Below are 26,396 nucleotides of genomic sequence, written 5' to 3'. Positions count from 1 at the left end.
TTATATTAAAAAAAATCAATATCAAAAAAAAAAAAAAATTTGGCATTTTATTTTTTTATTTTCAATATATGTATGTACATTTATGTAGCTCTGCTCTTAAGTTCAAAACGCGCAGATTACATGTTTGTCATTTAAGATACCTTTTTTCATATCTGAAAAAAAGTAGATACTTACAAAAACTAGTTTCGCATTATGTATTATTTTATTGAATATATTTTTCTTTGTGTGCGGCATCCAGCGGCTGTATTTGAAATCGCTTGCTCATCGCTAGGATATTTAATTTGCGATCGATTTTTGAAATTAGTTAAGCCGTCAAAGTTATAAATTGTGGCAGCAGCACCGATTGCCCTTTTGCCAGATCCCAGGCAAATGTCGTTGGGTGCAAGAAATGAATTAGTATTTATCACCCCATGAAGTACGTAACGAAAAAAAAATCAAACACGATCGTTAGTATCGTTTGCCACGGAACTACCGATGATTGAATTAATGGCGCCGCAAATGAATGAAATTTAAATGAAATTGCTGATGCACCCCATCGCGATTCTGAATCGAGCCATTTGTCAGCAGAAGATGTTCGCTCGATAGTTATAGATATGGGTATATAGTCAGATAGATAGATAGATAGATAGCTAGATATTCGCCCTGGGCCAGGGGCTACACCCCTAGTATAAATTGCATTAAAGCTGACATTTTACACATTTCTGGGATTGGTGTGGAGTAGATTGTGGTGTAAAGTGCGAGGTGCGACTGATTAATCGCGACACCTGGCGAGTGGGTGAAGCCATGTAAGTTATGCAGTTGCAGAGGCCGTTAATGTGGCCGCCGAATGATAATCGGTGTCATCAATCGCCGGCGTCATCGCCCCGATCCCAATGTGACTCAGATGCCGCCAGCATAGTGACATATTTTCGAAACCCAGTCGCGAAAACTGACCCATCCGAGACCTTGACATTTGGAGCGCGACGAAATGAAATTATTGGAGCTTTTTGCGGACGTAAAGTCCACATAAAACGGGATGCAAACATGTTTAGCATGTTTAAGCGAAAGAGCCAAAAGAGCTAGATGTGGTCGAAATACTGATGGAGGAGTGTGTGGCTATAAAAGCCAACTGGCCGATCCACTTTGTGATCACACGCGCTTTAACTCTCGCTTTCTACGCTCCCCCCCAAAAAAAAAAACGCAACCAAAATGTGCAAGATCGTAAGTGGACTCAAAAGAGACTATCCTTTGAACATACATATTATAAGCTAAAGTGGAATGTGAAATATATGTGGACATGCAAACACGAAGACAGGATAATATGTGCTTCTAATATGATCTCCTGCAGCTTCCTCTTTTCGTCCTGGCGGTCATGGTGGCCTGTGGTCAAGCTCTTCCCGTAGATCCCGAACGTGAACCCGTGGCTATCCTGAAGTCCGAGATCATCAAGACAGAGGAGGGCTACACCAGCGCCTACGTGGGAGCAGATGGTATATCTCGCAACGAGGAGGCTTTTTTGGTGGACAAGGGTACCGACGAGGAGGCTCTGGAGGTGAAGGGATCCTACAAGTACATAAACGAAGACGGCCAGGAGGTGGAGGTGTTCTATACGGCGGGAAAGAACGGATTTGTTCCCTACGGCAGCATTATCAATCCGGAAATCACGGCCGTTGCCGAAGCAGCCAAGGATCTGCCAAAGGTGGAGAAGGTGGAGAAGGCGGGTAGGCCTTAGAAAGTGTTTCCTGAATAAGATCTCGTAGAAGTGAATAAGTAAAGAAGCGATAAGACCAGAGTATTGTCTCTGGGCAAACTAAAATAAAAGTCAACGCGACTGCGAAAGAGTTGTTTTAATCTATCTGTGTATTCTTCCAATTTGCACATTTTACTTAGCGTGCGAAGGTGCACAGAGAAAAATGGGAGCAAAGTAAAACCATCGAACTTAGAAATAAATCATTTCATACATTTTTTTTAGAAAATTTCACCTGTCTGACTTTCACTTTTCTTAAAACAACCACTTTAGTCGCGTTAATTTTCCCAGTGCACAAGGAATACATACATATACCCGGCTTAAGAGACCTTGAAAACATACCCAAACTGGCCACAGTATCAAAGTCTGGGACGTCGGATGATTGAGCACACGTTTGGCCACTTTGCGGTACAGTGAGCCCTGGGGGCATCAAACGAGAGAGACACCTGTTTCAATACATCATTACACGCTTAAACATCGTCCATTAGCTCGAATCAAAGACGAAATGAAGATCTAACGAACAGGGAAACATAAGAATGGAATTGGTTATATAATGAGGCATAAATCATCTCGCAATTTGCATAAGTTATGGGTTTCAGACTCCCAGTATAGGCTGTCTTCCTGTTTACACGCCGTATGCATGGATTACGCCCTTCTCCAGCAGAATTAGAACTCCCACGAAGAAAATGTAGTAGGAAACGAGTAGAAAGCCACAAGCTCGTCGCAGCTTAAAGTTTGTGGTTAGTACGGAAAGCATGGAGAAGCCCATTCCAACCTCCAAGAAGATGCAAACCGTCTCCCCAAATCCACCTTCCGTTGGCTGCTGGCAGATCCCTTAACAAAACTTTATATTGCAACATTTACTGTACTACAACTTACGAATATGTTACCGGGCGCGTTTACAAACGAGTTCACCACCAATGGCAGGGCCAAGAAAACAAAGGATGCTTTTGGGGAATGTAAATCTTATATATAGCCTTCGATAATATCTTCTGATTACCTACCAAATACTGGTGCTGAGAATGTGGCCGTCATTGCCATGCGAGGCCATCCCTGATGGGCCAGTGACAGATTGGCCACCAAATCGTTGCTACTTAGTGCCCAGCAAATGGCCGTGGCAAGTGAGAATTCCTGGCTTACTTGCAATATGGTCGCCATCGTAAAGAACATGGCATTCACCTCGGTGGTTAAGCAGAAGATCAGGAAGACGGCGGCCATGAAACCCACGCCAGATGTAAACTGTAAGTTAGTTAGGATGAGACTGGTTAAAGTTGGATCTTAAAAATATTATTTGTTTTTCGCAATATTGGTAAGATTATTTGAGATTAAATGGTCAAATTAGCCTAGTTTTAGCACATATTTATTTCTATATTCTTTGTCATAAATAAAAAACCGGTTATACATATGAGAACGTGGCTGAGATATGCGCTAGAAATAACAAAAACTTACCCTGAAAAATATGGGCGGGGTGTCAGTGCGCGTGAGAAAAAATATCAATGTAGCCACAGGAATCATTAGGATCAGCGCAATCATATAGACGGCTAAGCCCGCAATGCTATATCCTCGAACTGGAATACAGATCGTGAGGTGAAAGAGTCCGGCAAATTTCAAAGGTAACTTCACCTATTATGTAGGCTATGTAGGTGGGTACAAGAACCACCTGGATGTTAAAGAGCAGCTTGGACCATCCGTACTGGGGTGCCTCCATGTCGACCTTTGGAATGAGTATTCTCAACAACATATCGATGGGTTGCTTCACTATCAGATACAGCTTCACCAGGAAGGTTCCCCGATGAAATCGATCCTTGTCGAATTCGGCAACGGTATTCCAAAATTGCCGGAATATTCGCTTATTTCGACTTCCGTGTCCAATGGAGGGTCGATCGATTTCTTGCCGCTTCAGTGGCATCTCCTTCTGCGGCTTCAGTTCCTCCAGCTGCAACGCCTCAGCCACATTCAGTTGTCTTTGCTCCATTTCTGATAAAGAGTAAGCGATGTTCTGCTAACTGATAAAACAATAAACTCACTCTGAATGCGGGCAATCAGCAAATGCTGATCAACGATGGCCACCACCACATAGCCAACGAATATGAAGGCACTGGGCAACGCAGCTAGCCAGCTGATTCCCTTGGGTCGCTTGTGGATGTAATCCATGTAGACCGTATTGAGGAACAGGAAACCGAAATCCCTCAGGTAAGTGTTTGCCCGCATATTGAAGGGCTTGGTCAGGATCACCAGTCCGGCCACAAAGATGTGCAGAAACATGGCCTGCGACATGCACGAGAGGAATGAGTGCTTGGAGGTCTGCACTCTCGAGGCAATCGCCGTGAAGAAATCCGGTGATCCATTTGCAATGGCCAGAACTGTAACTCCAGCCGTGCTCTCGTTCATTCGCAATAAGTCTGCGATTACCATCAAAGTTGGACAGAAGCTGAGGTAGTAGTATGTTCAATCATATTGGTAGTACATTTTGATATCATTGTTGTACTCACTAGTTTTTTATTGTTATTTGCATCATCCAGAAGACATAAATGGTAATCAGAAACATGCCCAACACACTCCAGAAGGAATTGAAACTATTTCGGACATCCACCTTGCAATAATGCCATCCCAGGTAGTTGAACAAATTCATATTGATTAGACAATCAGGTGTCGTTTGCACAAATTTGCATTTTTGTGACTCCAGCAGATCGTGCACCATGGAGCAAGATATTTCGGAACGCATTTTTAGCTTGGTTCATAAGTCTCCCGACTATTTATTCTTGTGAGCTGATCAAAAACCCTAGGCATCTTATGATGTTAAAATAAGAAAGGTTTGAAATTTCATCAACTTACAGAAGATTATTTGGTTGCCATTTAATAAAATATGCTTACTGTTGTTCTCGTTAGTGTTAATTCGCAAAAACAAACATAAAAACGAGTACTGTAAATGTTTAATAAAGGCCATCTTTATGAGATCCATAAAAATTTTTTTGGGAATAACTTTTGAGTTTCGGGTTGTTTACAAATTCCTCCAAATGTATTTTGCTTTGTCCCATTACTAATCAACAAAATATTTCCATTTGCTATGTGCTCACCAATCCGTTAGCGCTTGATTATAAAAATCGTTAATCTTTGTATATTCTCCAATAAAGTTATAAGCCATGATCGTCATACCAATAGTTTGCAGTCGGTGAGATAATATTTCTTCGACCAGCTTTCTGCTTAAATTAGCACTAACCATAACGAAATTTATGATAAGTATTTATATGCAACACGGAATTCGCATTTCACATGCAGCTGCTGTTGCTCCATTTGAATCGAGAAAGATGCGGATTTCAGATAGGGAATCGTTTTATTGCTAGCCAGTTAAATTAGATCGCACTTGATTTTAAATTAAACAATACTTGAGTAGTCTAGGTTCTAGGAGAGCTTAGGCAGTCTTGGTCTCAACCTTCTTCTCGGTCTCGGCCTCGATGGCGGTCTTGACCTCGGCTTGGGGCGCGGCATCGAGGACCACCTGGACAGGCGCCACCTGGGACTCGGCGGGCAGGGGCTCGGATTTCTCCACCACAACCGATTCCTTGGCAACCACAGGCTCCTCCTTCTCCACTGGGGCGGCTTCCTTCTCTACAGCAACTTCCTTATTGTCCAGTTCCTGGGAGCGGGCCTTGCGATACTTCTGCTCATCCTCGGAAACCTTGGGCAGAAGGGCAGCTGACTTGGCCAACTCGGTGATCTCCTTGGGAATGATGGTGCCAATGGGCACGAATCCGTTCTTTCCGGCGGTGTAGTGCACCTCCACGGTGTTGCCATCGGCGTCGATGTAGCTGTACATACCGGACACCTCCAAGGCCTCGTCCTCGGTGCCGGCGTTCTCGATCACTCCCTGCTCCTGGCGCACGGACTGGTCACCGCCCTCGTAGCTGAAGTGGAAGGAGCCATCGGGGTTCTTGTTCGTCTCAAACCTCAGCAGAGGCACAATCTCACGCTTCTCGGTGGTGCTGTCAACCTGGCCAATGCTGGCAGCCAGAGATCCGCCGACCAGGGCCAACAAGCAGATGGCGATCTTGAACATTTCGTTGGCTATTCTTGTGGGGTGAGAGAGATGGGAGAGATTTGGTGCTTTCTAGGCGGGAACCGACGGACGACTTGGCTTACCACATCTTCCATCCACTTTATATACCGGCGTTTAATGTGCGCAGCAGCCGCGAATTAACATCTTTCAGTCCCATTACGCCATAACCAAAAAATACAGAAATATACCCAAAACAAAAGCGAAAGAAAAAACGGAAAAAACACAAAAGAAATTCTATGGAAGCGCGCAGAATGTGACTTAATAAAACACTCACATCTTAGCGACAACATTTGCATATTTGTGATTCAGCGACTTGGCTTAAACGTAAGTCAACAAGAAAAAACAGAGGTCAAGTGATAAAGCCCATGATGATGGGGCACTGTAATGAGATCGATTTGGGCCGGTTATACGAATATTCCAGCAATCGAAAAAAATCCCACCAAGACACGTCATAAACTTGTTTCTCATTCGCTGCCAGTCAATCCATCACTTAAAGTGCCCGAAATATCTAGGCAAGCTGATTGATTGCCAATGTTTAGGAAACTGCATAGCATATTAGCATAGTGCTACACACACGCTCCAGAAGACAAAGGGGCATAAATTAAGATACATTTGAGGTGCGCTTATAACGAGTCCATATATCGGTTTCGGATTCGAATCGCACGCGATCCATCAGTCATCAGTCATCACACGGGAAACTACTTGGCCACCGTGAGTGTGTGCAAAAAGCATCGGCTAGTAGTAAAGTGAGTAAGCCAAATTGTATGTCAAATGTGAAAAATGCACTAAGCCAGCGGCAAACAACTCTTCCTCTCGGCGAAAAACTGCAATTTGAAAAGCCGCCCGAAGGCCAAAGCAAAACGCGGGCAACCGCGAAATTGGCCAAGTAACATGGAAAACGAACGAAAGGGAAAAACCAACGGGTAGCGGGAGTTGGCCAAAAATCTCGGGCGATGTTCATCATGTTCGTGATCATCTTCCAACGCCGAGTTGGCTGGATTTTGGCAGCAGCTATTGCTGTAATTTTTATGAATTGCAACTGACATTTCCTACACGCTGGAAAAGTTTAAAGTTTAAGCCGAAAACTCTTTAGTTTAAGCCTTAGCCGGCCGGCAAAAATGTGCCAAATGGGAGCGAGTTACTGGTGCAGCTGGGAGTGGTGCCTGGTCGACCTGGTCAGCGAAATTGGCCTAAAAGGGCAGGCTCACCCGGTCTACATAGGGAAAACAAAGACAAATAATACTCTTTAACAATGCATTGAAATGGACAAGCTGGCTACGCCCCATCCCGCGGCCCATTCAAATGTCAGTCGGCAGAGATTCTATCTCGACTCATTGGCAGGCATGTGGCCAAATGGCCAATTCATCAAATCGAAACCAATTGCAACATCTGTAATCTTTTAATTAATATTTGACTTAACGAATTATTGCATCCAGTCGAGCATCCAGCGGGGGCACTAATCAAATGAAGTTCGCATTGCTAATTCACATAAATTACACCGCGGAGAACTGTGAGCTGTAAGCTGCATACGCGGCGTATGCGCAACGCCCATTTGCATTTGAAACTCGTTGCGCATACGCTACGTGGTGCACTGGCAGCGACGGCAGCTCTTCCGATTCTGTTGCTGTCAGGCAGACAAACACTGTTTGTTTCGAATCCCGCTCGGCCTCCGCTCGTCGTCGGCTCCTCCTGCCCTTCCAGCCGCCAAATCTGCAAATCTGGGCTGCTGCACTGCATCTGGCTGCGGATGCTGCTTCTGCCGCTGCTCTGCTGTGAGCTGCAGTGAATGCGATTTCGGTATAAAAACGTTTGTGGCAACTGCAGCCAAGTCAAAGCACTTTTGACGAGCCTCCCAGCGCAGTACCCGCTATCAAGTCGCGAATCCGAAGTGAGTTTAAGTTCTAGTTGCGGTGGTGACTCCTTGAAGACAGGATCACACACAGATACATAGATCAGACACATAAGCTACAACTTGCGAGCGAGTGCAGAGACAAGTGGAGTTGATCCTGCATAAAGGATAACCAAAGTTTAAATTCAAAAGATCACAGTCATCTCCTGGATTTCAAGCCCCTTTTGGATATTTTTCCCACGACCTCCACCATCATAATCATCATAATTTCGCAGAACTTTCAAATCGCAAAAGCCAATCGGAGTATATCACATACTAATTGCCATGCAACGAGTTTGACATTCAAAGACAACGCCGGCGGCATCTCAATCGAGCGCCAAACACTGAAAACCATACGCCAAACACCAAACACCGCACCTCATCTGCAGTACTTACTTATGACTCTATTTAACCACCGTACCACCGCGCGGTTCCCCCCATCTTCTCTTTTGCCCACTAAAGGTCATGTCGCTCACCCACGCCTCCGCCGCAGCCCTCGTCTTGGCCCTCTGCTGCCTCAGTTTCATTCAGGCGCAGCCACAACGCGGACTTCCCCCACCACGCGGCAACTCCTTCGACGCGAACGCGGTGATTCTCAAGCAGAACTTCGACCTGAATCCCGATGGCTCCTATCAGTACAAGTAAGTTGGATCCAGGGATGGTAGGATCAATTTCAGGATTTGGAATGGATAAAAACAAATCGAACAATCTGAAATTAAGTTCAATTAGGATCATATAGAGAATCCTACAAAACATTGCATTTTAATAGCTTTAAAATTTTTTAATATCTTCATATGTGAGAAGCTCTTTGGAATCAAAAAAAATCAAGGATTTTAAATTTAAATCCATGTGTTTTTTTTTCTTTTTTAAGTGTTTCTAATGAGTATTATTATAAATTTTTAAAACTTGTAGCTACGAGACAAGCAACGGAATCCGAGCGGATGAGGCTGGCTATTTGAAGAACCCGGGCAGTCAGATCGAGGCTCAGGTTAGTGTGCTTTTCAGTGCAGCATTCAGCATATTGTAGCCTATTTTTCGGTGGTGCTGAAACTCTTTATTTCCCTGCACTTACAGGTGATGCAGGGCTCCTACTCGTACACCGGACCCGATGGCGTGGTCTACACCATCACCTACATTGCTGATGAGAACGGATACCGCGCCGAAGGAGCCCACATACCCACACCGCCACCAGTTCGCGCCGCCGCCGCTCCCGGAAGATTCTTCAAGTAATCCGCTCCGCTGTAGAATCGTGTTTTAATTCTTCATCGTTATGATCAAGTTGGCAATCATTTCGTTGTGGGTCAGTGCCGAACTGGCCGAAAGTGAACCAGAAACAGACAGGAGAGAGAGAGAGAGAGAGAGAGCAGCTGCTCGTTGGAGATCCTTTATCCCACCCATAATCATTTCCATTTTATTCCTGCCCCTGAAAAATCTCACTACCTTCGTGCTTCATCTGTGCATTTCTACAGCCAATTCAAATTCTACATTCTACTTAGTGCTTAACGAACAATATGTGAGATTATCATATGTAAATTACGTAAGATCGATTGTTAAATGTCGTACGGCAACGCATGCTCAGCAATAAAACAAAAATTGCACAAAAATCAATCCAAAGCCTTGTGGTCAAACCACATTTAGGAGAATGATCTCAGCATTGTGATGTAGGACATCGCCGTGCGAACAATCTAAAAACGGAAAGTTAGAAAAGAGTATTCATGTAAATCCATGTATTGTACAATGGAAATGATTCACCCACCGATGAGAAGGCCTCCATGTTTGCCTCGAAAAAGTATCCCGTAATGCGGAATCCCCGATGAGCCCGCATCATGCTGATCAGCAAGGATCGGCAGATCGAGGTAGAGGCTCCACCAGCACCCAAACTCTCGTGCCACGGACTGTCGTAGATGGCCCACTCGAAGCTGGCACTCTCCGTCTTCAGGTTCTCCCCGCAGTAGCAGTAGATATAGGCTTGTATAATGATTGTGGCTATGAATGAGGCATAGTAGACGCCCTCTGTCTGGGCAAAAGTAATGGAGAACAGATATCCCAGCATGCAGAGTTGCAGAGATGAAATGAAGAACTGGGCGCAGATAATCGGTTGGTAGCACTGATTCAGATCGTTGCACATATCCAAGCTGGTCTGGTACAGGGCAAAGACTTTGTTCAATGTGGCCTGTGATTCTTTAAGGGATCCGCCCTTAAATCTAACCACCTTGTACTGCGCAATTTTGAAGAAGGCGCACAGGTTGCTGGTGAAGGAACAGAATATGGTATCCAAGCTGACAGCAGGTAAAACCACACCTGTCGAGGCGAAAGCGCTCCAGATGAAGCTCAAAACATAATTGCGAATGATGTGGATATTCCAGGGAAAACTTTAGGAACAAAGCCTGATAACTTGATCACCATATATCATATATATCATTTGTACATACAGACAGGGAAAAGGCAACTCGGGCTCTGCATGACCTGCTAACCAATAGCTGAGACCCATTCTCACGAGGGGCAGAACACTATTCAAGGCCCAGGCGAGGAGGAAACAAGTCCTAAACAGAGTGCACATTCGTTGATCCTGCTTGTTTGCTGCGTTGAGAATCTCGGCGTATTCCTCGCCCTGTTCCGCCTCTATAAAATAATAAATGAAATGATACACATTCTGGCCGAAATGGATTACAACTCACCATTCGACATGAGCAAACGAAATTTGTCAATCAGTCGCTTGAAATCGCGACGTAAGTAAAGTATCATGCTAAACTTGAATAGGCCCAGAATGGTTATTAGTAGGGCCACCATGGCATCGGCCAGCAGCAATACATTCTTCCAATTATGGAGCACAGCTGCCAGGATAAAGGGAAAAATGGCAGCTATGCTAAACACATTCATTGCTCTATAGGGGCGTTTCCACATTTCTCGATTTTCACTAAAGAGATCAAAGCCCAGAAGGGCAATGGTGCTCTTCTGTACTTGCAGAAAACTGTCCATGTCGACAAGGGTTAATTCGGCCTCACACTAAGTCAAGTGTGTTCAGTTCAGGGGTTTTAAACCTTTCAATTGAGTAGGAATAAATGAAATACAGATGCGAAAGTACAGCTCTTTAATACCCTTCCTTTGTTTACAACATTTACAAATGCCTATTACATATGAATTATGAATTATGAATTATATTTTTTTTTTATCTTGTGATTGATGCTGGATAATCAAGATATAATATTATATATATCTACTTATATATTTCATCCCGACAAATTTCTACCATTAGAAAGTGCCCACTTTCATTTCCGGTTCAGTACTTTCCATTAACGACGTCAAGGGTTTTATAGGGTTTCACCTGGTGGGGATACTCCTTTAGAGGGTATAATATATCACGCCCAAATAATACCTCCGTTTGACACCTCTTTAGGCATAGTAAATGAGAACTCCGGTTAAATTTTAATGTTCTTTATTCACGCCCTGACATCCGAGGGTCACATGTCTCGCCAAGTGATTGCTTTGACCAGAGGCGTGGTCAGCGATGTCAGAATTGCTACAGGCCAAACACTTGCCTCCAAAATTCAAAGAAATCCCATTCTGAGGATTCATTGCTATAGGCGGTAGCTCTCTCATCGGGATAGTCCATGAATTCGATATAGTGATCGTTACAGTCGGTATGATCCCAGGCGTAGGCAGAGACCAGACAAAGGACACTGATGAGGACCTGGAGTGTTGGGCGCATCTCGATTTCCGTTCAATTCGATAGATTGTTAGTTCAAACTTAAGTGCAACTGATGACAATTTCGACTCAACGGCAGCTCTTATACGGGAAGATTGCACACTCGACGCTTCTGTGCGGTAAATATGTTTTTTTATCGTAGTTTTTGACGGTAATATTTCCGTTCCATATTTACAGTGATATATATTACTATTCTAATTTCGTACAGCTTTACTTTTTTGTCATTATAGAAGTATTCAAAGCTTAAAGTTGTGTCCACTACTGTCCGCGGAATTATATATTTCGATCTTGGCATGTCTGCCTGTTCGTTCTACTATCACTTTCAAACAAGTACCGCACCGAAATCGAGAAACCACCGACAGGTCTAAATGTACTGCTACTAAACTATCCGGTTGATCGCCAATGTTCCATTATCGCCAATGTTCCATTATGACAAACAGGAATTTAATGTTTTACCGTCTGATGAATATGGAAAATATTGAACAACCTCTGTGTTCAATTTTAAAGTCCAGACGGTTGAAGAGTGAAATAAGCTTGTGTGGGCGTATGTATGTTTAAAACGCTGGACAGGATAAGTATATCCCCTAAGAGGGAATAATAATAGGCCTATGCACCACTTCAGTTTGACACCTTTTCAAGAACACGAATCGAAAATCAAGTTTAAGTGCTTCATTAGTCCTGAATAACACATTTAAGCCCATGGGAGGGTGTCCTTTTCACTTGGCAGGTGGTGGATCTGGTCAAATTGTGGCTTACATCAGCGATGTTAGATAAGTTTTCTGCTACAATTAGACGCACTGAACTTTGTTTTGCCGCCTATCATTACAGATTGATCCAAAATTTATATTATTAAAGACTTCGAAGCTGTGTTTTTAGTGGTCCTATGGATAGAAGATTATTGAGAGCTTCCAGGATTTCTGATTTCTTTTAGCTCAATCCGACGACTGGAGATGATTTTCTATTATGAATATTTCCCTTGATAGTAAATAATGGGTTTAAAAACGCCACTCGTTAGGCATACCAAATAAAAATCGAAATTTAATTGCTCCAAAGTACTTTATTCACGCCATGACATTGGTGACAGGGTATCCTTCTGACTTGGCAAGTGGTGGGATTGGTCGGAGGCGTGGTCAGCGACGTCAGCCGTTCTATCGGCCATACCAACCACCTCCGCGACCTCCCCAACCTCCTCGACCGCCCCATCCTCCACCCCATCCTCCACGGCCACCCCATCCACCACGGCCGCCCCATCCTCCACGGCCGCCCCATCCTCCACGACCACCCCATCCACCGCCCCATCCTCCGAGCTGGCGGGCCTCTCGGGCTCCATCGTTGGCATGGTTCGCTCCCTGATCGGCGACGTCCAGGAGTCCAACCACCTGATCGTTGTTTTCAGAATCATCCAAGGCGTAGGCACATGCCAGGCACAGGACACCGATGAGGGCCAGAAGTGTTAGACGCATCTTGCTTTCTGCTTGATTCAATGGGTTGCTGATACAGACTCGACAGACTCGTGCAACTGATGATTTGTTCGTCTCAATCGCGGGCCTTATATGCGAAGATCTCGCCACTTGACGTTCCTGTTCTCATACGCATCGATGAGTCGGGTCTCTCCACAGCACCCCCCTCCAATAGCTCCACCACCACCTCTTGCCATAGTCGTACTATACTGTGTATGTACTATATACCTACTTGGCCTCTAGGTGCGATTGTTTAGGGGCTTTTTTAACCGGGTTCTGGTTTGTATCGCTATATATTTCACCACACAAATATTACACTCTTTTTTATTCTGTGTACCATTTTTTTCTTGTTTTTTTTTTTTTGTTTTGGCTGTCATTACTGAATCATTCCAAATTTTTAATGTCTCATTTGCGAAAGTTGTCGGGATGCTACTCCTAAGTGGTTTCATACATAGATCATTCGATTAGGATTCGTTGACTGCCAACAATTGAGACCTGTTTTGTTTTATGGGTTTTTACTAAAGTGCATCGGCAGCTAAGTGACAGGTCGATTGCCATATTTAATTAATTATTAATCAACAAAGCCAAATATACAGAACAGAAACCTTTCCATTTACATGTAGGTTTAAATTGTTTAAGTTTCATATAAACAAATCTTTGACTTAAATCTGGACTGTAACAGACATGTTGATGTCAGGTCAATCCTAATAACATTTTGTTGAATACTGAGTAGAGCGTTAAACATGAGGCAACCCTTTATTCGATATCCTCGACTATCAGATACCCGTTTCTTAGCTAGTACTAATAGAAGTGCATGTTGAACCAAATAATACAAAGAATCTTTTGATACATGAGCGCTGCCCTAGATGGTCAGACATAGCGATCCTGATCAAAAATATATATACTTTATATGATCAGAAACGCATACTTCAACCTGTTACATACATAATTTTAAACGAGTCTAGTATAACCTCTATTCATCGCATATCGTGTGTAATAATATAATATTTAATACAAATCTGCTAATCATTAATCCCAATTAACATAGTACTCATTCACAAGGATTCATATGCAAATAGGCTCTCAATTGTTTAATGAATGTCAAGATCGACTTGCTTGATCTAGAATCTAAAAAGTAAACAACTGGGGATTTACGAGTGCAAGCCGTTAAACTTGAGTTGTCATACTGGTTCCCATCGAAATATACCGTATGGCGTCTAATACTTTTCAAAACAAAATATAACCAAATAACTAATTTGACTAAATTAGCTCGTGCGAGTCAAGAAATAACACGCCTACTGATTTGTATGGATATGGATCTTACTAGTGAATAAACTTAAAATCCACAAAATTGAAATCGGACGTTCTGAAGCTTTTTTTAAAATAAAGCTCTTCTACCTTATTTTTCATATAGAAAAGGGGCTCGTCATTGGCCCTTGAGTTTTTTCTTCATTTAATCTAATAAATATAATTCTTAAAAAAATTTTAGTGCAATTACTGTAGTTTTTAAACAGTAAGCTTAAAACAGCTTATCTTAAATTTATCATGTCAGCATTTTTATTTCACCACAATGTGTGTGTTCTTTTGGCACCTTTAAGATTTCTTTGAACAAGAAGTACTTTTTGATTTATAGTATTAGTTTCAGATTTCCTCTTTATTATTAAAGACATCGTATTGCAGTTTGAAGAGAACCTACTTTATTTTAATAAATTGTATTTGAAATATATGTGTTGTCATCAGGGTTAGTTTAAAAATGTATAAATACACTAGCGACCATAATGTCCATGTCCATGACCACCACCCCCGTGATGACCATGTCCGTAGTTGCCATGTCCGTAGTTGCCATGTCCGTAGTTGCCATGACCTTAACCACGAGCATCTCGCACTCCGCTTTCGGCATGTTCTGCTCCTAGATTGACCAGATCCTCGAGAGCAGCTGCATTCTCATTCAGGGCGAGGGCATAGGCCAGACACAGGAGGCCAACGATGGACAGAAGGATTAGACGCATCTTGCAGATACTTCGGGTCAGTGATTTCGTGGAGAGATTTCTTCGGTTGTGCTTGGATCTTTGCTTTGTGCAACTGTAACTTTTGGAACCAAAGCTGCGGTCTTTTATTCGATCCAGAGATCCAAAGACAGAGTCGACTGGCATTCCTGTTTCTTGTTTACTAATTTAAATGTTCTTGTTTACGTTGCACAGATTTATTTGATATTATAAAACGGCAGCACGTAAACAATTGAAATGGTTTTCTGTGTTTTAATTTGGCTATTAAGAAGCTCTTTAAAGCTTCGGCTTTTTGTTAACTTAATGCGCTTTATTTAGACTTATGAGCTTTCACAGAACTTTAACATAACTTGATTATAATCTTGATTTGGATCACTTTATTCAAAAGTTGGCATCAAGTTTTGGGAAGCTACTGTTTTGGGACTGCTACCACCAGTAACTACTATAGCTGTTTCTCCAGGGGCTGTAGGAATTACTCCATCCACTGTTCCAGCCTCCATTCCATCCTCCATTCCAGCTGCCACTCCATCCTCCTCCCCATCCTGTATTCCATCCGCCTCCCCAACCTCCGCTCAGCCATCTAGCTGGTCTATTGCCCTCCTTCGCTTCCTGACCACCCAAATCAGCCACGTCATCTAGTGTTGCTGCAGCAGCAGGATCCTCATTCACAGGATTCGAAAAAACACATCCCACGAGAGTCCATACAACCAGTAAGAAGAAGGTGAACCGCATGCTGACCATTCTGAACACTCTAAAATGAATTGCGATCTGAACTGCCTTTTATAGCTCCAAGAGTGCAGTTCTTGTGCCTCTAATTATTACATATTCGCAACTTGCAGAAGAGAAGTTCTAAGGCCCTGACCCCACTATATATGGTTAACACCAAACGATAAGTTCACTTAACACAATTTACATACGGATTGGCAAAGCAAGAGAATTCTTAGCCAACAGAAATTCAAATTGAACAAAAAAGTAAACCCTTTTTAGTGAAATAAAATTTATAAAGAAATTAGACTAACAAAAACAATTATTAAAACTAATTTAAAATTAATAAACAAGATAACAATGATAGATTTTGAAATGTAGTTTGATTCGAAGTTCGGTATAATTAGACTCGCTATGGGTCTGATAACTTATCATAAATGTGTCTATCTGTTACTTAATACTGATCTTCTTATGGTCTAGCCAAGCAGACTGAGTAGACCGCTCAGCGCTTGTGGATTTGCTCCCGCTCCTGTCGCTCCAGCTGCCCCGCCCCCATTGGCGAGAAGAGGGCGTAGACTGCTGCCAAGGGCCTGACCCAAAAGACCGGCTAACTGGGCTTGCTGAGCGGTGGATAGCTGTGGGGTTCCACCTCCGGATACTGCTCCTGCTCCTGATGCCGAACCAACGGCCGAATTTGTTGGAGAGCTTGAGATGACAGCTGAACTGCTGTATGAGGGATAACCGCCTGATCCGGCAGTTCCACTGGAGCTATAAGTGGGCCGGTAACCATAATAGGGCTGCGGTCTCTGGTATCCACCATAATTGTAGTAGCTGGGTCTGTAGTAGTTCTGCCCATAGCCGTAGCCGAAGACCGGGTATCCATAGTTATAACCGTAGTTGGGATATCCGTATCCATAGTTGGGCCTGTATCCGTAGCTAGGATAACTGCCGCCGTAGTATGAGTCCGATTGGGTGCCTCCTCCGGCTGCGGAGGATGAACCACCACCTGGTCTGATGGGTGGTCCTGCGGGCAGGGGAACATCGAAGAGCGGTCCACCACCTCCCAGTAAAAGGGGAGTCAATAATCCCAAGGTCCTGCCTTGAGGACGTTCACTCCGGGACTTACTCCTCTGACCGGAGACCATCAGGAAGAGAAGGCTCAGCAGAGCCAAACGCGCGCGTAGATACATTTCGTAACCGTAACAGTCTAATGGCGATTAACAACTGCGGACCGACTGAAAAACCCAATAATATTTTATACCACAGTGTTCTTGGATGAATTTCCAAATAAGTTTGCAAAAAAATGAACCAGAAGACCTTCGGCACCTGCAAATAATGAACGCAGGCCGAGCGGAACCACGCAACTCTTGGCCAGAACGTCATCAACTGGTTGGCGCCACGCGGCTTTCACGCCCAGTTCGAGATCATCTTGTTTTGGCCCGGTCTGCAGACGAGCACACCCGACATTGACCTTGCCGAAAGTTGGCCAAATAAGTCAGCAATCTGTTTCACACCGTTAACTCGATCGCTCACTTCCGTGGGTTTTTTTTTCGCATTTGTCAGGTTGTTTCATTTCATTCACATTCAAAAAGCCAACAACCGGGGGCGTTTTTCTATTCTCGCAGGCTATAATAATAAAGATTGTCAATAGTAAAGTTAATTAGCGAGCTGGAAATCTATTCACCCTTGAGTAGATGCATTTCACTATAGACGTTCGCCAGGTGAATCATCTTATACGCTGTGTATAAGAGCGGAGTCTTCCCATTTTCTGTTTCCAGGTGCTTCTGGGATTGTCTCGAATTATTATATTTGCACTAATTGATCAGCGTTTCGCCAGACATGGAAATCTTTGCCTTTTAATTTAATTAAGTGTGGCTAGACATCTGCCAGTTAGTCAATCTTATCAGGCACTTAATCCACGCGTGCTATTATATTTATATATACATGTATATATATGACTTAGCTTTGATTTATAATGAAATATTAACGAATTCAAGTCAATGGGTATCGTAGAGCTGATATTATGTGTTTACTTATTCATGTAATATAATTTTCATGGTCTGAAGCAGGAAAATGATTGTCCAAATCATAAGACGATTGTTTAAAACAATATAATTTAAGACTAAACTATATTGGTTTTCCAAGGTTCAGTGCTACCGGGTAAACGCCTATTTTTGTTTTTAAACATATACAAGTCTGGCTCTATTCATCTTACAACGAATGAATTTAAGTACTGCAATAGTTATGGAATTTATTATTACCTTGAGAGTAATGGTGAAAAGCACACTCCCTAAGTCAATTTTTCACGGCCTAGCCGGAACTTTTAACTACAATATTTATTGCCAAGTTAGACTGTAATAAAATATTGTAATTTAAGAAGGAGTGCCTTTTAAGTATGTTTCTTACGCCACGAACCAGTCTATGAAGATGATATATGATTTGTTTTGTTAGAAACTGTTACGTTTATTTCGTTTTTCCCGCTCATCTGTAGATCATTGTTGTTCGCTTATTTTTGGACTGACTCGAATGCTGGTCACCAAACGGGTTTAAGATTCTCACAGAACCTTTAGATATTTACGCCTGAGAATTTACTGTGCTTCCCCAGGTCGACAAATTTAGATAGTAAAGTAAACCCAATCCTCTGGTAACATGCAGTTAATAAAGTGCGCAAAATCAATCTTGGGTCACTGATCACTTAAAATGTGTTGACTGGTCTGCATTCAACCGTAGGAGAAGTAAATCCCCATTCCGGGGGCTGGTCTCAAAATGTGATGGTAAAGATATACACGGAGAAAAATAAATCTTACATTTCTAGCTGCTTACAAATATTCAACGTCATTGAAAAAGAATATCGATGAATAATTTGAAGTAGCTTCTTTAATGAAGAATGTTGAGTTTTACCAAAATGTGAAATAATTACTTAAAATTTTGTTTTTTCGAAGACTTCCAACTGACGACTAAGTTTAAAAATCAATATATTATTACCTTATTAAGATTGAGCTCTAAATATAATTTAATACAAATGTACTATTATTACTCGGTTTTTAATTTTTATAATTTTTTGTAATTTCTGGAAGAATTGGGGGGTTTGTTTTCGACACGTCTGGGATTTCCGTTGACCTCAAGTTTTGGTGAAATCATCGGCGTCATATAATAATTGCCCTACGGGTTTAACTAATGATACTTGGAAAGCATATATAATGCGCTATAGAACACTTGCTCTTCACACGGGACATCCCCGGGTTATTTGCCTATTTATATAAAAGTTGGAGCCCAGGGTGTTTCGATTGCAGAAAGTGTTTGATCGTCCAATATGAAACAGTACCTGGTGCTTGCCCTCGTCTTTGCGGCCATTCTGGCCATGATCAGCGGCCATCCTCTGGAGGAACAAAAGATCACGCTGGAAGATGCTGAAGCACAGCCGGGAATCGATGATGGCACTGGAGTTAGGGCCGCTCGTCACTTTGGCGGCGGCTTTGGCCGCGGAGGATATTGCTGTGGAGGAGGCGGTGGCTTCCGGCGCGGTGGTTTCGGTGGCGGTGGTTACGGTGGCGGTGGTTACGGTGGCGGTGGCTATCCAGGTGGCGGCTTTGGCGGATATCCCAGAGGTGGATTTGGCGGCGGCAGTGCATCAGCATCGGCGTCAGCTTCAGCCAGTTCCAGTTGGGGACGTAAATAAAAATAGTTAATCACTGTAATTGAGGCGAAAATAGAAAAAAGTCAAAAAATGAAAACAAAAACATGGGACTTTTCATTGGGTGGCAATTGAGGGACTTTCGGTGTAAAGGGCGTGTCGGTTTGCTTACGCACTTAATCGCAAAAAATACAACGTAATCAAATGGAACCGGTCCGTAAACGCTAATCAATGAATACGATCCAAACACGATCGATATTCTACTTTTTCCACAAATGAAAAATCTTCCAAAGATTAAAATTCCGATAGTTCTAAGCCATTTAATTAAAAATAGCACATCTGGACCATAAATTTGTTGGTTTTTGTTTATAACATTGATCGCTAGATATGATAACTGTTGCGAAATGCTTGCACAACTGAAAGGAATCGCCAAAACTGGGATAATGTAACCTGTTTTCGAACAACACACTAATTGCCAAGTCAATAAAAAGCTAGTTCGATTAATTTCCAGATATGTGGGGTTGAGACAGGGTTTTTGCGGTTTTGTTTTGATGCACCCCCGACCAGCCTTGCGATCGATTTCTTAATGGAAAATTACCCCCAAGTTCCTGGCACAACATTTCACCAGAGGAGTTGAACTCCAGGTGGCTTTTGATTCATGCTGACTTACGACGAATTTCCGACTGAATCACACGACATCTAATTGATGAACGTAAATATTTTGCACTCTCGATTGTGGAATTTGCTTCCTTGGTAACAGGCAAGTTGTCAACATGATTCATGTTTATTTCTAAGTTTTCAATAGTGCACTCAATTAGCGCCTCCCCCACAAAACAATTTCCGACAACAAATTGGCATTGTTTCATGCAATATGGGAACAAATATTTTGAAGTCCGTGAAATCGTTGTACGCGTATATGCATGCACCTCCCATATATTAAGCGGAATTGAATTATTCTAAAATTGTCGGCTTTTTAAAAATAACTTAAAATATTTCCCAAAATAAACACGCAAAGTATTCAATCACGCTGTTGACTAATTGCGGTACAGTGATATTGTGGTTTATCACTTCCAAAAGATCCTACAACAGCAAAAAAGTCAGAAAACTACCTAGCTTTATAAAATATTTATAATTAAGTTACGTATTTTTTCTATAATTAAAACTCTTAGAATATTTAAAGTTATAGAGATGTCTATATATTATAGTACGCTCCGAAACTTCCCAAGCTTATTATGCTAAATCACTTCGACTAAATACGTCATGGATTCTACGATCTGCCTAATTGATGACCAATACTAATATATTTAAGTTTCTTTGATCTTTCGAGGGGGCCAACTTCACCAATGAATCATTCGCACTTCGACGTTGCCTACCGCAACAAAAAGCCAAAGTCGCGAAATGTCTAAGCCGAAATACCTAAAAAAAAAAGACATCCCCCCTGTGAACAGGGGTTCAGCCCCCAAATGACGTCACACGATGGGAGTCGTGAGCTTGGAGCTGGCCAAAAAGGCTGGACCGCATTGACGGAAATGTTGTGCGGTGCTATTCCTGCTAATTAAATCAAAAGATGCGCGACAAATGAAATTAGTGCCCCAATACTGTCACCACTGGGATCTGGCTGGCTGCCTGACTGATCGGAGTCGGTCTGTCATAACAATTAGCGCATATTGGAGAAGATTCGCGGCTATAAAAACCAACGACGCACGGCGGATAAGGCACAGAACCCAAAGGAACTCCAGCACCAGTGGACAAACCAAGCCAAGCTTAACTCCAAACTACAAATCAAAAGCCAACCATCCGCGAAATATATTCAAATATCCGATAAACATGAAGTGCATCATATCCATCGTTGTGATCTCCATGATCTTCGGTTTAAGCCTGATCCAAGCAGCACCCATCGCTAAGGATGCCCAGAATCCAGGATTCGTTTCGGCCACGGATATTACCGGAGAGCCAGTGCGCCAGAAGCGATCCAGTGCGGATTACTACCAGGGCGACTATTTCATCTGCTATCCCAAGAGCGCAGTGTACGGCAAACATGGATACGGTGCAACCAATCGCAGATCCTACGACTCGGAAGACTATGCGCCCCACTATTTGGCCGACGATCCATTGGTCGTTCGCCAGGCTCGTGCTGATGCCAGACGCGCCGCCTACACCGACAGCTTTGGCAAATAAATCAGGAACTGCCATTTAGTCACTTACTCTATGGATACCAAAATATCCCATCCCCAAAGTTGGGAAACAGAACAGGTCTAGCTAGTAAAGATGTACAAATATTATTAATATTATTTATTCAACACAAATAAAATAATCAGTAAAAGAATAAAATAAACTGCAATATATTTAATGAAAAATACAGCCTTTAAAACTGCAGACAGACAGACGTGGGCAGATACTTTAGGCGTAGAAGGTATGGATAAGAATTTAGAAACATAAATTAGAAGATATATAGATATTCCCTTCGTAGCATACCTTTAGGCTGTATGTTAAACAGACTTTCCAGACTCTTGATTTCAGTCTGAGACGCCCCCGCTTTGCCCTTAAGATACAAGATACATTCACATATAGGCGACTCATCTGGCGAGCAGCGATTTTCTGCAAGGCGAACTCCGTGCGCTGAGACATTTCGCACCTTATTTGCCTTGGGCATTAGTCTAAAAGTGTGAATTGTTTATAAAGAGATTACAAAACCGAAGACAGGGCGCTCAGTGGGCCGCTGTGTTCGACTTTTGCCGCCATAAAAACATAAAAAAGGCATCACTTTAAGCGAAAAACCAAGGCGGATAATTGCAAAAGAAAGTTTTCACCATCGGCCTCGGCATAAAAGGGGATTTCATCGAGCCGGAAGCAAACAGTTGCCTCTAGAGATAGCTACCGAAATGACCAAGTTCGTTGCGAAGAAAGCTATCCTGCTGCTCTCCCTGCTCCTTCTGGGCACGGCGGAGTCAAAGCCACTGGATGCGGAACAGCAGCATATCGATGATCAGCATGTGCGAAAGGAGCGTCAGCTGAAGATGGCCGGTTCTGCGGATCCAGACGTTAAAATGGTGGCCAACGTGACTCCAGCGACGGGATCTCAACCAATGTCGATGACCATGGGTGTGCCAATGAACCAGATGGCCCTGAGCTCGGTCGGTGGCCAGTTGGTGCGGTATCCCAACTACCCGGGTCTGATCTATCCTGGCCTTGCGCCGGCACCTGGCCTAAATGGTGTTCCCGGTCTGCAGACGAATATTGCCAACAACTATCCCTCGTATCCGGATCCCAATCTGACTGGTTCAGTTCCTGGCTTCAATCCCTTTGGCTCATTCGGCTACCCAGGCGTGGCACCCATGTATGGAAACTCCCTGATGTATCCCAACCCCCAGCTGCCTAATGGATTTGTGCCCAATCCAGCCGTAGATAACTTTCAATCGCTGAACAATATTGTCAATATGGCCAATGTTCAGGGATTGGCTGGCGGCAGTTCCGGAATATATCCAGCACCTCAAGGATTCGGTGGCGTTAGCCCGGGTCTATATCCCGCTCCGCAGGGATTCGGTGGAGCCAATCCAGGATTGTATCCAGCACCTCAGGTCAACATGCAGGGATTGTATCCACCATCCGGCGGTTTCCTGGAGCGCATGAACATGCAGGGCTATGCCCCAGGCTTTTAATTGAGCCTTAAAAATCCATATATAATAAGCTAATTTATTTTATTTATTTTCGATAAATACAAGAACATTTATACAACAGATTTAACAAAGCGATGTTTTATTTTATTTGAGTGTTCTTTGGAGAGAGAGAGATAAATGGAAAGGCATGTCATATATCAACTCTCGTTTTTCAAAACAACCGACGAATCTCTTTTTAAACGCTAATTAAGCAGCAGGTGTCAAGTGCAAGGTTGGTAATTTGGCAAATTTAGCAATCGGAGCCAGGATGACAAGTTTTGAAAGTGAAACGAACATGCTGGTTTACACCCGCAGAGCCATTGAATATTTTCGATTCCATCGATTTTCCCCTAGAGATAAAGGCACCTTTTCCCGCTCTGATTTACGATCCACAGTGATTTGTTGGCCTGCGCAATGCGAGTTTATCTGAGTACCTGGGCCATTGATAAGTTACGCAGGTAGTTGGGTCCCTTCCCATGCCGGCGTTAATCCGATAATGGTGTGTATTCACCTGGGTATAAGAACCCGAGTTGTAAGGTCAAAGAGCGTCAGTCTTTAGTGAACCACTGCACCATGAACTACTGCGCTTTGAACTGCATTCTAATTGCTATACCCATCCTGCTCCTTTTAATGGATATCTGTGAAGCCAAGCCTTGGTGGCCCACTAACGAAGCTGGCTACGATGCCAGTCTGGATCCCATTGCCTGGTCGAGATCATTTGTGCCGGATCAAGTGAGAAAAACCCGCTACAATGTCATCCCAGAACCGAGAAGCAAACACCGCCATCGCCAGTCCTCCAAGCTCTGGTACCAGAAAGCAATAACTACGTATCCCAAACAATTCAATGTCAATGCAAAATACTACAAGAGATATCTGAGACGAAGACAAAAACTGGCAGCACGTGAACGTTTCGCAAACTGGAGGCAATAAACCGCTATTCCAAACTTACACACTACTTAGGTGCTAAGCAAATCTGTATTTCTAGTAATTAGCAAAATAAACAAAAGACTTAAGACACAAACTAGCTGCTTGTATTTGTAGCCCACCAAGTCGCGCATCAGCAAAATCCTAACTCGCTTTAATTATAGCCATTGATAATCAGATAATTATCAGAATTTCTAAGCTAATTCTTAAACATCGATGAGGAGTTAAATGAATCTTGGTCAAAAAAAAATGTCTAAGGTCATTGTGATTGCGTTTCAAGACCATCAACCTGGTAATCGCAATGGCAAACATGATGTAACTATCGTTAGGGCCAAGCTAAAGACCTGAGCAAACCCAGCCATTTGCACACACGCACTCACTCAAAGACCAAACTCACCGAAAACCCATCCCAAAAGTCTAACAAAATGTTGGATGAATGAAAGTACGAGTATATTTGGCCAAGATCGCAGATCGCAGCCGTTGCTGGGTCCACACTTTGTTGACACTGCGAATTAGCAACTCTTCGCACGAGCCCAAGTCCCAGACCAGAAGTATATAAACCTAGTTGTCATGGCACTTGGTATTAAGTACCAATCCAGCGAACATCCATCAATCAGCGGCCTTTAATCTGTTTGAATCCCTTCGAGACGTACAAAAATGAAGTTCCTTGCCCTGAGTCTCGCCCTGATCGCCGTGATCTCCTGCTCTCTGGCCATACCTGTGGATTTCGAAAATGGAGAACCACTGACACTCTTGGAATTGGAGGCGGAACAGGAGCCACAAGTTGATGAACTGGAGGGCGAGAGAGTGGTTCGAGGACTGGGAGGACTTGGAGGACTTGGCGGCAAGTTCGGCGGCTTTGGAGGACTCGGCGGCTTGAAGGGAGGATTCGGTGGTCTTGGTCACGGCTTTGGCGGTGGTTTTGGAGGACACGGTTTCGGCGGCGGCTTCGGTGGACTTGGCAGCTTCAAGAGCCTATTCGGCAAGAAGTTCCGCTAAAGCAACAGCACTCACCCAAAATATAGTCTAAGAGTTTCGTAATAAAGCTTAGTTAAGTAACATTAAAAGTTCCCTGTTTGGTATATGGGATTCAGAGCTCCATAGAACTGCAGTTCAGGTTCGGGAGTGGTGGTAGTTATACCCGTTTTGGTCCTAACGGTGGGCGGAGTTGGTGACTTAGGTTGAAGACGACTAAAGACAAGACGCACATGACTCGCAAAACTTCGCCACAGCTGAAAGGGTTTTGGAACTGGAAAAGGAATAAAATTAGAATTTTAGGATAATCAAATAACAAAATAACACACGTTACCTGAACTTTGAGGTGGTGCCACCTGCGGATCGAATTCCCGCTCATCCAGAGCTGCCACCAGCCCCACAGTGATCCACAGCAGCAGCAAGCGGAACATTTTCTGCAGCTTAGCCTCGTGGCCCCCTTATAAACACCTCCGATCTCAGCTTTCCCCGCCATAAATCGAACGTGTTATTAATAAACTCTTAAAAACAAGCGATTGGATGAACTTGCATAAGGCAAGCAATTTTATTGCACCCAATGGGGCAGCACAAAAGAAGTATCACAAATCACAATCAAGCACAATCAAATCCATGCAAACTGATTAGCCGTAGAATCCACCGCCATAGTAACCACCGCGTCCGCGGTAACGGGTGCGGGTGACCACTCGAGTTCTCTGGAAACCACCGCCGAATCCGCCACCAAAGCCGCCGCCGTAGTACGGTGGTGGAGGTGGTCCAAAGAAGGGTGGTGGCGGTGGTCCAAACGGTGGTGGTCCAAAGTACTGGCGCACTTTCCTAACGTTCTCGTCTGTGGAATCAGACTGGGCCGTTTCTCCGGCGTCCAGCAGCTGAATAGAGCTTGGTTTCTCCTGCACCACTTCCGTTTCCGTTTCATCGGCTCTAACAAAATTGCATAAGAGCAGAGCAGCAATGCTGAAGAAAAATATTATCCACTTGTGATCCATTTCGATGTCGTATTCCTTCTCCAACTTCGTCAAATACTAAAACTCATCGCCCAGCTGGGCTTTAATTTATAGCCAAACATTTGCCAAGAACACCCAGCACCTGGTGTCATAAACAAAGGCAGTTCATTGGCATTTCTTGATTGCCATTGAGTGTCTTTTTTTACATTTTTCGTCTAATTTCAATCGCAGTCAGGCAAAGACGCCGAGAATAATCGTCGGTTTGAAAAACCCAAAAAATCGCTTATACAAATACATAAGGTTGACCCAATCTTAATGGGTATATAAAATGAATTATGATGCGGAAGTGTGAGGCAACCGTGGAACGCAAACTAGATCTCTTTGGATTGTAACTCGATGTGCAACTGATTGAGATCATAATGGGTAGATAATTAACTGTGAATGATGCAAGGTTACTATAATAATAATCAGAGTAAAATATATTCTTAAGATCCATATTTGAAGTACCAAGTAACCAGATACCATTTGAGACGAACATTCTTGACATGACAAGACAAATCAACAAAAGTCGATAAAGACTACAATTAGCAATCCGATAACCCACAATTGGATACCGCTCTTCAGGCCAGCCAACTTGACCCACTGTAATCGCTTGATGGCTTGTTGTTTACCACTTAAAAAGCCCATCCGCCTCGCCTCG

At 43.3% G+C, this 26,396-nt stretch overlaps 16 protein-coding genes and 1 pseudogene across 16 annotated transcripts, besides 1 other annotated feature; 7 read left to right on the top strand and 10 right to left on the bottom strand.

Moving 5' to 3' along the window:
- The first annotated feature begins 1,051 nt into the window (after positions 1–1,051).
- On the top strand, positions 1,052–1,922 carry Cpr47Ec (Cuticular protein 47Ec). Its single transcript, NM_136813.2, has 2 exons — positions 1,052–1,200; positions 1,328–1,922. Exons 1-2 carry the CDS (start codon positions 1,189–1,191, stop codon positions 1,709–1,711), a joined length of 396 nt encoding a protein of 131 aa, NP_610657.1. The 5' UTR covers positions 1,052–1,188; the 3' UTR covers positions 1,712–1,922.
- A 338-nt stretch (positions 1,923–2,260) lies between these two features.
- Positions 2,261–4,521, bottom strand: CG13223 (uncharacterized protein). The gene is made up of 7 exons (NM_136812.2): positions 4,219–4,521; positions 3,754–4,157; positions 3,350–3,703; positions 3,176–3,294; positions 2,731–2,965; positions 2,606–2,673; positions 2,261–2,546 (listed from the first exon to the last, which is right to left on the bottom strand). Exons 1-7 carry the CDS (start codon positions 4,425–4,427, stop codon positions 2,352–2,354), a joined length of 1,584 nt encoding a protein of 527 aa, NP_610656.1. The 5' UTR covers positions 4,428–4,521; the 3' UTR covers positions 2,261–2,351.
- A 523-nt stretch (positions 4,522–5,044) lies between these two features.
- Cpr47Eb (Cuticular protein 47Eb) lies at positions 5,045–5,861 on the bottom strand. The gene has a single exon (NM_136811.4). The coding sequence runs from the start codon at positions 5,781–5,783 to the stop codon at positions 5,139–5,141; it is 645 nt and encodes a 214-aa protein (NP_610655.1). The 5' UTR covers positions 5,784–5,861; the 3' UTR covers positions 5,045–5,138.
- Positions 5,862–7,629: 1,768 nt separating this feature from the next.
- Positions 7,630–9,277, top strand: Cpr47Ea (Cuticular protein 47Ea). Its single transcript, NM_136810.2, has 4 exons — positions 7,630–7,671; positions 8,134–8,312; positions 8,584–8,659; positions 8,746–9,277. Exons 2-4 carry the CDS (start codon positions 8,137–8,139, stop codon positions 8,899–8,901), a joined length of 408 nt encoding a protein of 135 aa, NP_610654.1. The 5' UTR covers positions 7,630–7,671; positions 8,134–8,136; the 3' UTR covers positions 8,902–9,277.
- Or47a (Odorant receptor 47a) lies at positions 9,115–10,660 on the bottom strand. Its single transcript, NM_078965.3, has 4 exons — positions 10,350–10,660; positions 10,104–10,293; positions 9,428–10,043; positions 9,115–9,356 (listed from the first exon to the last, which is right to left on the bottom strand). The coding sequence occupies exons 1-4, from the start codon at positions 10,648–10,650 to the stop codon at positions 9,306–9,308; spliced, it is 1,158 nt and encodes a 385-aa protein (NP_523689.1). The 5' UTR covers positions 10,651–10,660; the 3' UTR covers positions 9,115–9,305.
- Positions 10,661–11,094: 434 nt separating this feature from the next.
- CG43112 (uncharacterized protein) lies at positions 11,095–11,434 on the bottom strand. Its single transcript, NM_001259333.1, has one exon. The coding sequence runs from the start codon at positions 11,378–11,380 to the stop codon at positions 11,192–11,194; it is 189 nt and encodes a 62-aa protein (NP_001246262.1). The 5' UTR covers positions 11,381–11,434; the 3' UTR covers positions 11,095–11,191.
- A 983-nt stretch (positions 11,435–12,417) lies between these two features.
- Positions 12,418–12,902, bottom strand: CG34227 (uncharacterized protein). Its single transcript, NM_001103799.2, has one exon. The coding sequence runs from the start codon at positions 12,838–12,840 to the stop codon at positions 12,526–12,528; it is 315 nt and encodes a 104-aa protein (NP_001097269.1). The 5' UTR covers positions 12,841–12,902; the 3' UTR covers positions 12,418–12,525.
- Positions 12,903–13,605: 703 nt separating this feature from the next.
- Positions 13,606–13,834: a mobile genetic element.
- A 539-nt stretch (positions 13,835–14,373) lies between these two features.
- Positions 14,374–14,923, bottom strand: CR30029 (annotated as a pseudogene).
- Positions 14,924–15,032: 109 nt separating this feature from the next.
- CG34225 (uncharacterized protein) lies at positions 15,033–15,622 on the bottom strand. The gene has a single exon (NM_001103797.2). It carries the CDS (start codon positions 15,582–15,584, stop codon positions 15,270–15,272), a length of 315 nt encoding a protein of 104 aa, NP_001097267.1. The 5' UTR covers positions 15,585–15,622; the 3' UTR covers positions 15,033–15,269.
- A 206-nt stretch (positions 15,623–15,828) lies between these two features.
- On the bottom strand, positions 15,829–16,781 carry CG13226 (uncharacterized protein). Its single transcript, NM_136807.2, has one exon. The coding sequence runs from the start codon at positions 16,736–16,738 to the stop codon at positions 16,025–16,027; it is 714 nt and encodes a 237-aa protein (NP_610651.1). The 5' UTR covers positions 16,739–16,781; the 3' UTR covers positions 15,829–16,024.
- Positions 16,782–18,833: 2,052 nt separating this feature from the next.
- Listericin lies at positions 18,834–19,283 on the top strand. The gene has a single exon (NM_136806.4). It carries the CDS (start codon positions 18,862–18,864, stop codon positions 19,225–19,227), a length of 366 nt encoding a protein of 121 aa, NP_610650.1. The 5' UTR covers positions 18,834–18,861; the 3' UTR covers positions 19,228–19,283.
- A 1,630-nt stretch (positions 19,284–20,913) lies between these two features.
- Positions 20,914–21,534, top strand: CG13215 (uncharacterized protein). The gene has a single exon (NM_136805.2). The coding sequence runs from the start codon at positions 21,010–21,012 to the stop codon at positions 21,358–21,360; it is 351 nt and encodes a 116-aa protein (NP_610649.1). The 5' UTR covers positions 20,914–21,009; the 3' UTR covers positions 21,361–21,534.
- Positions 21,535–22,032: 498 nt separating this feature from the next.
- On the top strand, positions 22,033–22,920 carry CG13216 (uncharacterized protein). Its single transcript, NM_136804.5, has one exon. It carries the CDS (start codon positions 22,065–22,067, stop codon positions 22,839–22,841), a length of 777 nt encoding a protein of 258 aa, NP_610648.1. The 5' UTR covers positions 22,033–22,064; the 3' UTR covers positions 22,842–22,920.
- Positions 22,921–23,383: 463 nt separating this feature from the next.
- CG34224 (uncharacterized protein) lies at positions 23,384–23,856 on the top strand. The gene has a single exon (NM_001103796.3). The coding sequence runs from the start codon at positions 23,412–23,414 to the stop codon at positions 23,766–23,768; it is 357 nt and encodes a 118-aa protein (NP_001097266.1). The 5' UTR covers positions 23,384–23,411; the 3' UTR covers positions 23,769–23,856.
- A 485-nt stretch (positions 23,857–24,341) lies between these two features.
- CG13217 (uncharacterized protein) lies at positions 24,342–24,825 on the top strand. Its single transcript, NM_136803.4, has one exon. The coding sequence runs from the start codon at positions 24,420–24,422 to the stop codon at positions 24,759–24,761; it is 342 nt and encodes a 113-aa protein (NP_610647.1). The 5' UTR covers positions 24,342–24,419; the 3' UTR covers positions 24,762–24,825.
- Positions 24,824–25,168, bottom strand: CG34223 (uncharacterized protein; the record flags this gene model as incomplete). Its single annotated transcript, NM_001103795.1, has 2 exons — positions 24,824–25,011; positions 25,072–25,168. 2 exons carry the CDS (start codon positions 25,166–25,168, stop codon positions 24,824–24,826), a joined length of 285 nt encoding a protein of 94 aa, NP_001097265.1.
- A 104-nt stretch (positions 25,169–25,272) lies between these two features.
- Positions 25,273–25,776, bottom strand: CG13227 (uncharacterized protein). The gene has a single exon (NM_136802.3). The coding sequence runs from the start codon at positions 25,736–25,738 to the stop codon at positions 25,376–25,378; it is 363 nt and encodes a 120-aa protein (NP_610646.1). The 5' UTR covers positions 25,739–25,776; the 3' UTR covers positions 25,273–25,375.
- Positions 25,777–26,396: the final 620 nt, after the last annotated feature.

The sequence above is a fragment of the Drosophila melanogaster genome, chromosome 2R, assembly GCF_000001215.4.
Source record: "Drosophila melanogaster chromosome 2R".
NCBI classification, from domain to species: domain Eukaryota; kingdom Metazoa; phylum Arthropoda; class Insecta; order Diptera; family Drosophilidae; genus Drosophila; species Drosophila melanogaster.
Note: the sequence above shows the minus strand (reverse complement) of the source record. Positions and strands in the feature narration are given on the sequence as shown.

Excerpts from the sequence above, each read along its gene's own strand:
- CG13223 (NM_136812.2), bottom strand. The coding sequence starts at position 4,427 with ATGGTGCACGATCTGCTGGAGTCACAAAAATGCAAATTTGTGCAAACG. Across the intron at positions 3,704-3,753 it reads GCTGATTGCCCGCATTCAGA|AAATGGAGCAAAGACAACTG; the intron begins GTGAGTTTATTG and ends ACTCTTTATCAG. Across the intron at positions 2,547-2,605 it reads ACGCGCCCGGTAACATATTC|CCAACGGAAGGTGGATTTGG; the intron begins GTAAGTTGTAGT and ends ATCTGCCAGCAG.
- Cpr47Eb (NM_136811.4), bottom strand. The coding sequence starts at position 5,783 with ATGTTCAAGATCGCCATCTGCTTGTTGGCCCTGGTCGGCGGATCTCTG.
- Cpr47Ea (NM_136810.2), top strand. The coding sequence starts at position 8,137 with ATGTCGCTCACCCACGCCTCCGCCGCAGCCCTCGTCTTGGCCCTCTGC. Across the intron at positions 8,313-8,583 it reads GATGGCTCCTATCAGTACAA|CTACGAGACAAGCAACGGAA; the intron begins GTAAGTTGGATC and ends TAAAACTTGTAG. Across the intron at positions 8,660-8,745 it reads GCAGTCAGATCGAGGCTCAG|GTGATGCAGGGCTCCTACTC; the intron begins GTTAGTGTGCTT and ends CTGCACTTACAG.
- Or47a (NM_078965.3), bottom strand. The coding sequence starts at position 10,650 with ATGGACAGTTTTCTGCAAGTACAGAAGAGCACCATTGCCCTTCTGGGC. Across the intron at positions 10,044-10,103 it reads GAGTTGCCTTTTCCCTGTCT|TTTTCCCTGGAATATCCACA; the intron begins GTATGTACAAAT and ends TTGTTCCTAAAG. Across the intron at positions 9,357-9,427 it reads ACATGGAGGCCTTCTCATCG|ATTGTTCGCACGGCGATGTC; the intron begins GTGGGTGAATCA and ends TTCCGTTTTTAG.
- CG43112 (NM_001259333.1), bottom strand. The coding sequence starts at position 11,380 with ATGCGCCCAACACTCCAGGTCCTCATCAGTGTCCTTTGTCTGGTCTCT.
- CG34227 (NM_001103799.2), bottom strand. The coding sequence starts at position 12,840 with ATGCGTCTAACACTTCTGGCCCTCATCGGTGTCCTGTGCCTGGCATGT.
- CG34225 (NM_001103797.2), bottom strand. The coding sequence starts at position 15,584 with ATGGTCAGCATGCGGTTCACCTTCTTCTTACTGGTTGTATGGACTCTC.
- CG13226 (NM_136807.2), bottom strand. The coding sequence starts at position 16,738 with ATGTATCTACGCGCGCGTTTGGCTCTGCTGAGCCTTCTCTTCCTGATG.
- Listericin (NM_136806.4), top strand. The coding sequence starts at position 18,862 with ATGAAACAGTACCTGGTGCTTGCCCTCGTCTTTGCGGCCATTCTGGCC.
- CG13215 (NM_136805.2), top strand. The coding sequence starts at position 21,010 with ATGAAGTGCATCATATCCATCGTTGTGATCTCCATGATCTTCGGTTTA.
- CG13216 (NM_136804.5), top strand. The coding sequence starts at position 22,065 with ATGACCAAGTTCGTTGCGAAGAAAGCTATCCTGCTGCTCTCCCTGCTC.
- CG34224 (NM_001103796.3), top strand. The coding sequence starts at position 23,412 with ATGAACTACTGCGCTTTGAACTGCATTCTAATTGCTATACCCATCCTG.
- CG13217 (NM_136803.4), top strand. The coding sequence starts at position 24,420 with ATGAAGTTCCTTGCCCTGAGTCTCGCCCTGATCGCCGTGATCTCCTGC.
- CG13227 (NM_136802.3), bottom strand. The coding sequence starts at position 25,738 with ATGGATCACAAGTGGATAATATTTTTCTTCAGCATTGCTGCTCTGCTC.